We start from the raw sequence: 12,248 nt of genomic DNA on the forward strand, positions 1-12,248 counted from the left end.
TTCCATCCCTGAAACATATCTAAATCATTTTGCTGTACATCAGAAACTAACACAATATTGCAAATCAAAAATACTTCAATTAAAAAAAGATGTGTTTAGTTCACAAATATTTGGAGATTTTCTAGCCCCTCTGTGCAGCTCTCTGCTTTCTGGAACTCTGCAGTGCAAATTATGGCTGCTTTCACCTCTCTAAATTCTAACTTCTATATCCTCAATTTAGGAAGAACCCTGGGTTTTTTATTGCTCCCCTGACGTCCATGCTATTTCTATGCAGTAAACTTGGGCAATCACATGGTTTACCGCATATGTCTCCCTTTGTTGTCTGTCTCCCACTGTCTGAGAAGCATTGCTTCATGTATTTTGTCCAGTGTTTGAGTTGTTAAAGGTGGGAAGGTAAATCCCCTCTCTTTTACTTCTTCATGGCCAGCAGTGGGAGTCAGAATTCGTTTTTATCCACCCATGAGACATTTTTACTACGTATGTAATTTGGAATGACAATTATTTTCTTTCAGCACATTACAGATACCATTTCAGTGTTTCACTACTACTGTTGAAACACCAACTGTCAGTCTTTAACATTCCTTTGAAGGTAGTATGCCTTTTTTATCTTCAACTTCTTTAAAAAATTTTTTTTGTCTTTGATGTTACACAGTTTTACTTTGAAGACACCAGGCATGCTTTTCTCTTACTTTATCCTGCTTGAAATTCACTATGCATCTGCAATATGTGGACTGGAGTCTTCCAACAGTTTGGAAAAATTCTCAGCCTTTATCTCTATGAATAACTTTACCCCTTTCTTTTTTTCTAGGACTCCAATCAAACATACATTAGACGTTCCCACTGAATCTCTTTCCTTCTCTTGTATACTTTCCAACTTTTTCTCTCTGTGTGCTTTATTATGGATAATTTCTTCCAGTTTTTTAATTCTCTTCCCTGCCACATACAGTGTGTTGCCAAGTATGTCCACTTGGTTTTTAAATTTTGGTTATTGCATTTTTCATGTAAATGAATTCTATTTGGTTCTTCAAATCTACATCACTTTTTAGCTTTAAACACAGTAAATATAGTTGCTTTATAACACATTTCTGATAATTCCAAATCTAAAGTCTGTGCATATCCTGTTCCTGCTATTTCCCACTTACACTGTCTTGATTTCTTGTGTACTACTGTATCTTTAACTCTGTGTTTATCATTGCTCTTAAAATTTTATTTATGGTGCTTTTCAAGACACAAAAGAAATGTGCCTTCCTTCAGACAGGCACTGGAATGGCTTCTGCTGGGTTCACGAGGCACTACCAATCAGGAACCACCTTAAATTATGTTTGAGTCTAAATTCCCCAACCCACCCAGGTTTTGTTGCTCAAGATACAAAACCAGTTGATGGCTGGTTTGTGGCTACAACTGCCAGGGGATTTTTGGTCCTCTTCTCTTCTGACAGTCCCTGAGTTTGGGGTTCTCCCTGATTGTGAGGATGTAGCCTTCTGGAGTCTCACCTTGACACGGGGTTTCCTACACGATTCTCCAGTGTGGTGGATGCTTGGCCTTACCTTTTGCACCTTTGCTCCGTGAGCCCACTCTACCCAAGTGAGAGGCACTGGACATATGTTCCAGTTAAAAGTGCTTATTTTCTCTCCAATATTCATCTCTGGGTTGAGGCTTTCTCCAAAGTGATGGCCTTGCAATTCACCTTCTTACCTCTTCTGTTTTCAAGTATATATTAAACACACACATACACAAGCAATCTTGAAAGATCCATCAATGAAGTGATAAAGGGTAGAGTATGTGCTAATTTATGGATAACAAGCCAACTTTATTTAACATTTAAAAGTTGTTTTCAATAGCGAGGTAAATTAGAATAGTGTGCTATTCCCAGAAACAGAACATCTCTGCAGAATTCTTAATGCATTAATGCTAAATGTACCTTTTCCTATTAAATCTATTCCTTTTCACTCTCTAGAGGAGATAAATTTTAAAAGAATGTGGAAGTAATAGCACAGGGTAAGGCCAGGAACTGGTCTGACCCTGGCCATCTACACAAGTGAATTCACTCATGTGACAACTCAGTGCCCTCGTCTGAGAAATGTAGATAATACTAAATTATCCTGATAGCCCTCGCTCGCTCTAACGTTCTATGAATCTATAGATGCCTCCACGTTCCTCCTCCAACACCTACAACAGACCTTACTGAACAATAAAAACCCTCTTTACCACTGGCACAGAAAACCTTTCCATAATAACGCCCCAGAGCCACTCACTACCAATTGACTGAAGATGGCACATATCCTATTTGTCACCCCTATTCTTATATAGATGACATCTTTTGAAATATGGCTAAACAACTCTTTCTACTGTGTTATACTCCTACTTGCATTTCTAGGTTAAGAATTTAAAAATACTCACTCCCACAAATCATTATCATCATTTAGGACTATAGAGAATTAAAGTACAGAATTCAAATATTCTTCTATTGAAAAAGAAAATAAAATGTTCAGGTAAAATAATCAAAAGTATTCTCAGCTCTCTGTAAAAGCATTCTATTAATAACAGTGCTAATAAATAAAAGACAACCAATAGTGTACATCAGGTAGATAGTAAAAATTTAATAGTAATATCATAAAATAAACAAACATATAAAATCAAGTATTTAGCTTTGGATATTAGAAATAATATACATAATTAATTCAGCATACTACTGATAGTGCTGCAACATACGATTTTACTGTTGAAACCACAGATTATGCCAATAAGGCTTCTTTGTTCTCAGAGTTTCCAAAATTCTGCTTTTATTACTAAAAGCATCTGGACTTCAGACATCTCTAATGATGTAATACCTGGCATATTGCAACTGAAGCTGTGTGACCATTGTCTTAATGACCTAACAAAATTTTCTCATAATGGTATTGAAAAGGTAAACATTTCCCCCCTTTGCAATACTAGTTACCAAAACTGTCACACTGTCAAAATAAAAATGATTCCTTTCTCCTTTTGAACCTCAATTAAAAAGCACATGCATGAGAGGAAGCTGAAAACCAAAAGGGCAACTTTATGCTATATGCTAGATCAATGTTAAAATTCAGAGACTAATTTTTAGATATAGTCTTCCTTGTTCTGGTCCTCAAAAAGAAACAAAAGTAATTAACCAACTTTTTAAATATCAGGGAATATATTTTTGCTATTTTCTCGTAATCAAATTTTTCAATGACTTCTAAGACTGTTTTTATAGCCTGTTTCCATTCAGCTAGTTCAGGAGACACACTGGTTGAAAAAGGACTGAGAATATAAACTTTAAGGCTAAAAGTTCCATCTTCGAAATGTTAAGATTTAAATAGAGCCCTCGACAAGGTTATTTAATCCAGAATTGCTGGCCATGAAAACAAGTAGACAGAAAAAAGGGTCATGCTTAAATGCGTAATTGAAAAAGCAAAGGCAAGTCTTTCACAACAGAAGTTATTCTTTCAACTTAAAGACATTTGCTGAAAGTAAAAATTACCTTGCTGCATGGTACATCTTCTTCAAAGCCATTAAGTCCAGTCTGGATCACTGTGTCTTACACTTTGGTTGGAACATTTAATAAAGTATATATTCTGTAGGAGATGACTATAGAACTCAACAAAATAAAATAGATAAAAAACTAGAATCTTGATTGAAAAATGGCATGTTTCTCCATCATTTTCATGCAATCAGTATGCCCATTTTAAATCTAATATTTCATTTATAAAAAATCGCTACATTTCCCACTGAAGCTTGTTATTCTGATGAGCCAAAGTTTAAATGCTTTCATTCCGCTGAGGATTAAAGAATGTTCTGAGGATTATTCATCATTATCTGTACAAAAAAGAAAAAAATTTAATTCACTCATTGCAAATCAAGCTCTATGTATTTACTTAGTAAAAAACTCATTCTCTGTCACACTAAAGGAAAAGAGCCTTACTGTAGTTTTAAAGGTAGTTTTTAGTACAATATCACACACTCAATGTGAAATATTCAGACATTACAATAAAGAATTAAGTGGGAAGCAAAAATCACCTATCAGCCAAAGACAACCAAAGGTAATAGTTTTATATAAATCTTCCCAGATTGCTTATCTATGCATACCCAAATATGTTTTAAAAAATTACAACAAGATGCAGTTCTGAGACTCGAGTTTTTCCCTTTAAAACACATAATGGATGGAAAGATGGACAAATAAGTGATAAAGCAAGATTATAAAATTTTAATGGAAGAATCTAAACTTTGATTGGGTTATTTGTATGGAAATATGCTAATATAAATGTTTCAGACATTACATGAAATTTCTAAAAATCTTATATGTTCTGGTATAATGTTATAAGTCATAATCCTAGTTATTACTTTAAAATGTATATCTCAGAAATAACTAATTTTCTTGTCAACTGCATTATTATGAACTTACATCAAATCTTTAACCGTGGTCATTTTTAAGTCTTTTGTCATTTACAGACAGTTCTGGGTGTACTCTGATGCTTTTGCAAATATGTTCCTATAAAAGGGTCTCATCTTCAAGAAATTCATGGAAAAGACTCTGACAAGTACAGGTTTCTGGCAACTGACTGTACTGCTGAACTGAATGAATAAGCATTTTCAGAACTCTAATGAAAAACTGATGAACTCATAAAAGGGCTAACAAAAGATCAAGATGAAAAAAAAAATTAATTACATGGGACTGAGTGAACTGATGAGGATGAGTATAATTTTTGTGACTTTCTGTTTGAATTAAAAAAAAAAATCCCACAAGGACTCAGAGGCAAAGAATATACAAATCAATTTTCACTGCAAAGTAAAGGAGCTGTTACAGTGGAGGATTACTGGACTGAATGTCAATATTATGACATAGTATGAGTGTGTTTCATGTTTGGTAATTGCAATCGTTGTTGCTTTTGTTGTGGTCATCCATGTACAATGCTTGGTGTCAGTCTATTTGTCTCTTGTAAAAATAAAATACAGTGTGTGTGTGTGAAAAAAAAAATTACAACAAGATGCAGTTCTGAGACTCGAGTTTTTCCCTTTAAAACACATAATGGATGGAAAGATGGACAAATAAGTGATAAAGCAAGATTATAAAATGTTAATGGAAGACTCTAGATGGTGGGCATATGGGTGGTAACTGAAGTTTTTTCAACATTTTCATATGATAAGAATTTTACAATAAAATGTTGAAAATGAATAAATCATAGATATATTCCATGTCAGTTTCAATGGCTGTGTAGTATTTTCTTTACAGATATGGCGTATTTAAATTAACCATTTGTATTTATAGACATTCTAGTTATCTCCAATTTTTCATTAGTCTAGAAAAACACGGTGGAGTGACTTAAACAGACTGCTTAATTTAACCTTACATAACAGTCACTATCTTCACACTCCAGAAAGAGCTCGTCCGTTAAAATCGAAGTGTCATCTCTAATCACTGCACTGCTTGAAACCCCTCACGAGCTCCCCACAGGCTCACGACAGAACCTGTGCTCCTTATGTGGACTGCAGTGCCCTTCAGATCTGGCCTTTTAAGTACTTCTAGCCTTGTCTACTTCCATTGCCCATCTTCCCCAGCTGTCCCCATAATATATGCTCTAGTAACACTGAAGAGTTTACAGTTCCTGTAGTACAACAGCTGGCACCCCTCTATGTACAAGTAGACATATGCCTTGGGGGATAAATCCTCACTTATCTTTCAAAATCCAGCTCTGACGTCCTCTCCCCTGGGAAGAATTATCCTGACACTTTTATTTCTTCCAATATAGCTGGACCATCACTTTATGCAACATATTTTTTTTGCTTTCAGTGTTACACTTATTGCTGTGTACTATAATTTACTTATTTTTTTACAATGACAAACTGTTTCAAACAGAAAAGTACAGAGAATAAACTAATGAACACACAGGTACCTAATATCTAGAATTAGTAAAAGTTAACTTTTGGCCACACTGGTTTGGATAATTGATTCAAGAAAAACACATTAAAGAGAGAGAGCACCCTTTTCCCATCTTACTGCCTTCTCCTCCTCCTGAGGGGTGTTATCAGTATCCTGAAATTGATGTGTGCCCTTCCTTCCCATGGCTTTTAATTTTTATTACATATATGCACATTTAAATGAAATTGTTTTTAAATATTATATAAATGGTATCATGTACTACTTATTCAACTCATCATATTGGTGGGGCTTATCCAAGTGATAGATGAAAATTTCATTCCTTCACTATAACTGGTGTACAGAATCCCATCACATAAATAGCACAATATTCTATCTAAAATAAATGTAGAAGGAAGGTCTTTGTTTCCTTCTTAGACGTTTACAAGCTTGGACTGCTAAGATCAATGTTCTACACGAGGACGTGCTGCTGGCCTTTGCCATTCTATCACTGTCTACAGTTGGCTCCTCCTCTCCTTAAAGAATAAATTTTTTAGAAATAATATAAAGCAGTTCACACATTGTACTATCTCTATTTGATCTCTGACTCTAGCCTAGCTAGTACCTAGCTAAAGACTAAGTGGCATTAATTTTACCAATCGCTACACCTGTAGGCACTTAGCAAATCTGCAATGTGACGATATGAGGGAGTTGTATAGAGTAGGTGCTCACCACACCTGCACTGTGACAGTATGGGGGTGTTGTATAGTTCAGGCTGTCTTTTGAGGACTCACATAATTTCTGATTAAATAAAACAGAAATGTGTTGTAGAAAATCTTTTTAACTTCTAACTTATTGACCCTGATACCACTATTGGGTGTACTAGATATCGTTATTCATTCCCTCCCTCATTACCCACCACCAACACAGAAAATAAAAGTGTCTAAGCACCATATGCAGATGACATGGTTTTACTGTTATCTCCTAAGATGTGACCTAAAAGACGACAGTCTGGGGAAAGAGAGCTAGATCTGCAGTATAAGAATTTCGAATAAGAAGGACTCTAAAGGGAGAGATCAAGATGGCAGAGTAAGAGGATGTGGAGCTCACCATCACCCCCACCAGGAACACATTAAAAATACATCTACATGTGGAACAATTCGCACTGAAAACGAACTGGAAACTAGCCGGATTGCTGTACAACCAAGGCTGTAAGAAAGATCTCAGAGAATCTGCTATGACGGGAAAAAGAGAGATTGGGTCGTGACCTGTGCCCCTGGGAGGGGACTCAGAGGAAAAGGGAGATTGCAGTGATGGACACTTGCCTTGGGGAGTAAGTGGGTCGAGCCATAGACTGGGGGTCCCAGTCATGGGGTCCTAGACAGAGGACACAAGCCCTGTTGGCTGGCTGGAAGATGCTGTGACAAATACAAGGGCTGGAGAAGCCTGGAGTCCAGTCGTGAGGATCTCGAGTGTTGGCCCCAGAGGCAGGGCAGAGAGAGGTGTGCTCTAACGGCTGAGGCTCTTCCCGGGACCACCTCATCACACAACCCCAGCCCGAGCACAGCCAATTCTCCAGCCCCATTCACTCCAAGCCACAGTGTTGCACTGGAACTGGGGCAGCAAGGACTGGGGAAGAGACTGAACCTTGGGACACAGAGGTGACCCAGGCCTGAGGCAGAGCCGGGTGGGGTAGCAGGTGCCACTGTTGGCACTTACTCAAGTGGTACCATATGATATCACTTATATGTGGAATCTAAAATATGACACACATGAACTTATCCACAAAACAGAAACAGACTCACAGACATAGAGAACAGCCATGTGGTTGCCAAGATGGGGTGGTGAGGAGGGATGGATTAGGAATTTTGGGTCAGCAGATGCAAACTATTATATATAGAATGGATAAACAACAGGGTCCTACTGTACAGCACAGGGAACTATATTCAATATCCAGGGATAAACCATAATGGAAAAGAATATAAAAAAAGAATGCATATATATATGTATAACCGAACCACTTTGCTGTACAGCAGAAATTAAAACAACAATGTAAATCAACTACACTCAATAAAAAATTAAAAATAGAAAAAAAAAAGAAAGAAAAGGCAGAGGAACTGCTCTCAATTCAAGGAGTAAGAGAAAACTCTGGATAAATAATGAAACAGAAATAAATAATTTTCCAGATAAAAAATTCAAAACATTAGTGAAGAAAATGTTAACTGAATTAGGGAAAAGAATTGATCTAAACACTGAACATTTTAATGAAGAACTAGAAAATATAGAAAAGGGCCAATGAGAAATGAATATTACAACAGCTGAAATAAAAACACACTATAAGGAAATGAATCACTAAGTGATACAGAAGACTGCACAACTGATCTGGAAGGTATAACTGAACAATGGAAACCACCCAATCAGAACAAGAGAAAGAAAAATTGCTTTCATTTAAAAAAATTTGTTTAAGAGATCTTTGAGATAGCATTAGGTGTTCCAACATTCACATTATAGGGGTCCCAGAAGGAGAAGAGAGAGAGAAGGGGATCAAAAATGTATTTGAGGAAATTATGGCTGAAAAATTCCCAAACCTGTAGAAGAATATAGATATCCAGGTACAGGAAGCACAGAGGTTCCAAATAAGATGAACCCAAATGGACCCACACAAAGACCTATCATAATTAAAATGGCAAAAGTTAAAGATAAAGAGAGGATTCTAAAGGCAGCAAGAGAAAAACAAAGAGTTATATAAAAGGGAACCCCCAATAAGGCTATCAGCCGAATTCTCTGCAGAAACTTTGCAGGCCAGAAGGGAGTGGCAATATATATTCAAAGTGCTGAAAGGGAAAAACTTGCAACCCAGGACACTCTACTCAGAAAGATTATCATTTAGAATAGAAGGAGAGAGAAAGAATTTCTCCGACAAGCAAAAATTAAACAAGTACAGCAATACTAAACTGACTCTAGTAAGAATGTTGAACTGTCTCCTCTAAATGGAAAAGAAGTAAAAACATATAAGAAAGGGAAAATCCCACTAGGAAAAGCAAATATATGGTAAGGATTGAAGATCAACCACTTAAGCCAGTACATAGGTTGAAAGACAAAAAAAATGTTAAAAGCAACGATAATTACAATGAACAGTTAAGGGATAAGCATGAATATGTAACATATGACATAAAAAACACAAAATGTGGGAGATGGAGTAAAAAATGTAGCTCTTTTGGAATACATTTGAACTTAAATGACTAGCAGTTTAAAACAAGTAAATATAATTATGGGTCAACATGCCAACATATATAAATCCCATGGTAACCACAAATCAAACCCTACAATAGATATACAAAAATCAAAAAGAAAGAAACAAAGCATACCACTAAAGAAAATCATCAAACCATAAGGGAAGAAATTAACAGAGAAGAACTACAACAGCCAGAAAACAGTAAGAAATGGCAGTAAGTACATACCTATCAATTAAGTACTTTAAATATCAATGGATTAAATGCTCTCATCAGAACACATAGGGTAGCTGATTAGATTTAAAAAAACCCCAAAAACCAAGGCCCTTCAATATGCTCCCTACAAGAGACTCACTTCAGGGCTAAAAGCAAACACAGATTGAAAGTGAGGGGATGGAAAAAGACATTTCATGCAAATGGAAATGATAAGAAAGTGGGGGTAGCAATACATATATCAGACAAAAATAGACTTTAAAACAAAGGCCATAAAGAAAGATAAAGAAAGACACTATAACAATAAACGGATCAATACAAGAAGAGGATATTACATTAGTTAACATACACGCACCCAATATAGGAGCACCTAAATATATAAAGCAAAAACTAACAGACATAAAGGGAGAAATTGACAATGCTACAATAATAGTTGGGGACTTTAACACCCCACTTACATCAATGGACAGATCATCCAGACAGAAAGTCAATAGGCAACAGTGGTCTTAAATAGCTCAATAGACTAGTTGGTCTTAACAGATCTCTATAGGACTTTACATCCAAAAACAGCAGAGTACATATTCTTTTCAAGTGCACATGGAACATTCTCCAGGATAGATCACATGCTAGGCCACAAAACAAGCTCCAACAAATTTAGGAGGATAGAAATTATATCAAGCCATACATCAATTACAGAAAGAAAACAGGGAAAAGAACAAACACATGAAGACCAAACACCATGCTACTAAAAACCCAATGGGTCGATGAAGAAATCAAAGAGGAAATCAGAAAACACCTAAAGACAAATGAAAATAAAAACACAACATTCCAAAACCTTCTGGATGCAGCAAAAGCAGTTCTAAGAGGAAAGTTCATAGGGATACAGGCCTCCCTCAAGAAATAGGAAAAACTTCAAAAACACAACCTAAACTACCACCTAAAGGAACTAGAAAAAGAAGTACAAACAAAGCCCAAAGTCAGCAGAAGGTACGAAAAAACATAAAGGAAATAAATAAAATAAAGACCAAAAAAAAAAAAAAAAAAGAAAAGATTAATGAAACTAAGAGTTGATTTTTAATAAGATAAACAAAGTTGATAAACCTTTAGCCAGGCTCACAAAGAAAAAAAAAGAGGACCCAAATAAACAAAATGAAAGTGAAGAAACAACAACCGATACCACAGAGGTAACAAAAAATCATAATACTATGAACAGTTATACGCCAACAAATTGGACAGAAGAAATGGACAAATTCCTAGCAACACACAACCTGCCAAGACTGAATCAAGAAGAAACAATTTGAACAGATCAATCACTAGTAGTGAAACTGAATTTGTAATAAAGAAAACCTCCCAGCCAAAAAAAGTCCAGGACCAGAGGGCTTCACAGGGAAATTCTACCAAACATATAAAGAAATAATAGCTATCCTTCACAAACTATTCCAAAAAATTAAAGAGGATGGGATGCTCCCAAATTTATTCTATGAGGCCACCATTACCCTGATACCAAAACCAGACAAAGGCACTACAGGAAAAGAAAGTTACAGGCCAATCTCTTTGATGAATATAGATGCAAAACTCCTCAACAAAATATTAGCAAACCAAATCCAAAAATATATAAAAAGGATCATACACTACGATCATGTTGGATTTATTCTCAGGATGCAAGGATGGTTCAATATTTGCAAATCTATGAATGTGACAGCACCACATTAACAAAGGGAGGCATAAAAAAATCACATGATCATCTCAATAGGTGCAGAAAGCATTTGAGAAAATTCAACATCCATTCATGATAAAAATTTCCATCAAAGTATGTATAAAGGGAACACATCTCAACATAATAAGGGCCATTTATGACAAACCCACAGCTAATATCACACTCAACAGTGAAAAGCTGAAAGCTTTTCCTCTATACTCAGGAACTAGACAAGGATGTCCACTCTTGCCACTTCTATTTTACATAGTGTTAGAAGCCCTAGCCACAGCAATCAGACAAGAAAAAGAAATAAAAGGCATCCAAATTGGAAGGGAAGAAGTAAAACTATCACTTCTTGCAGATGACATGATACTTTATATAAGAAAACCCTAGTCTCCCCCCCAAAACTATTAGAACTAATAAATGAATTCAGCAAAGTTGCAGGATACAAGATTAACACATAGAAATCTGTTGCTTTTCTATACACTAATAATGAATCATCAGAAAGAGAAAAAAAAATCCTGTTTAAAATCACATCAAAAAGAATAAAATACATAGGAATAAACTTAACCAAGGAGGTGAATGACCTATACACTGAAAACTGTAAAATAGTCATGAAGGAAACTTAAGATAATACAAAGAAATAAAAAGATATCCTGTGCTCTTGGATTGGAAGAACTACTATTGTTAAATGGCATACTAGCCAAAGCAGTCTACAGATTTAATGCAATCCCTATCAAAATACCCATGACATTTTCCCCAGAACTAGAACAAATAATCCAAAAATTCATATGGAACCACAAAAGATCCTGAATTGCCAAAGCAATCTTGAGGAAAAAAAAAACAAAGCTGGAGGCTATCTCCCTCCCAGACTTCAGACTACAGGAAGTCTCCTACATACGAACATTCAAGTTGCAAACTTTCAAAGATGCAAATGTGCATTCTCATGTCCTATCACATAAGTTAGTTCGCATGTCTGGTGTACACTGTCACATGCATGCATCCTCTACAAGTGGTTGTGCTTTTGTGTACGTTACTGTACAGTACTGTATAGAGTACAGTAACACAGTATCTTTATTTCAAGCCCAGGAAGCACACGTAAAGGCAGCGGTGTGTAGCTGGTATGGCTAAGAAGTGCCAAGCGATAACGATGGAAAGAAAAGTGAAAATAATTGAGAGTGGAGCTACAAGAGGAAGAAGAAGTAACTGAAGAACTGAAGAGATTCACGATGCAATAAATGGC

The 12,248-nt window shown here is 35.9% G+C and overlaps 1 protein-coding gene across 10 annotated transcripts in view; it reads right to left on the reverse strand.

The window, feature by feature from the left end:
• Positions 1-2,590: 2,590 nt before the first annotated feature.
• Positions 2,591-12,248, reverse strand: part of NEK1 (NIMA related kinase 1) — a 224,060-nt gene continuing 214,402 nt past the window's right edge. For all 10 annotated transcript variants that reach the window (XM_036855394.1, XM_036855395.1, XM_036855392.1 and 7 more), the window contains one exon: positions 2,591-3,825. In XM_036855394.1, coding sequence (XP_036711289.1) covers positions 3,812-3,825 — 14 coding nt within the window. In that variant the 3' untranslated portion in view covers positions 2,591-3,811. The remainder of the gene's footprint in view (positions 3,826-12,248) is intronic.

The sequence above is a fragment of the Balaenoptera musculus genome, chromosome 6, assembly GCF_009873245.2.
Source record: "Balaenoptera musculus isolate JJ_BM4_2016_0621 chromosome 6, mBalMus1.pri.v3, whole genome shotgun sequence".
Classification (NCBI taxonomy): domain Eukaryota; kingdom Metazoa; phylum Chordata; class Mammalia; order Artiodactyla; family Balaenopteridae; genus Balaenoptera; species Balaenoptera musculus.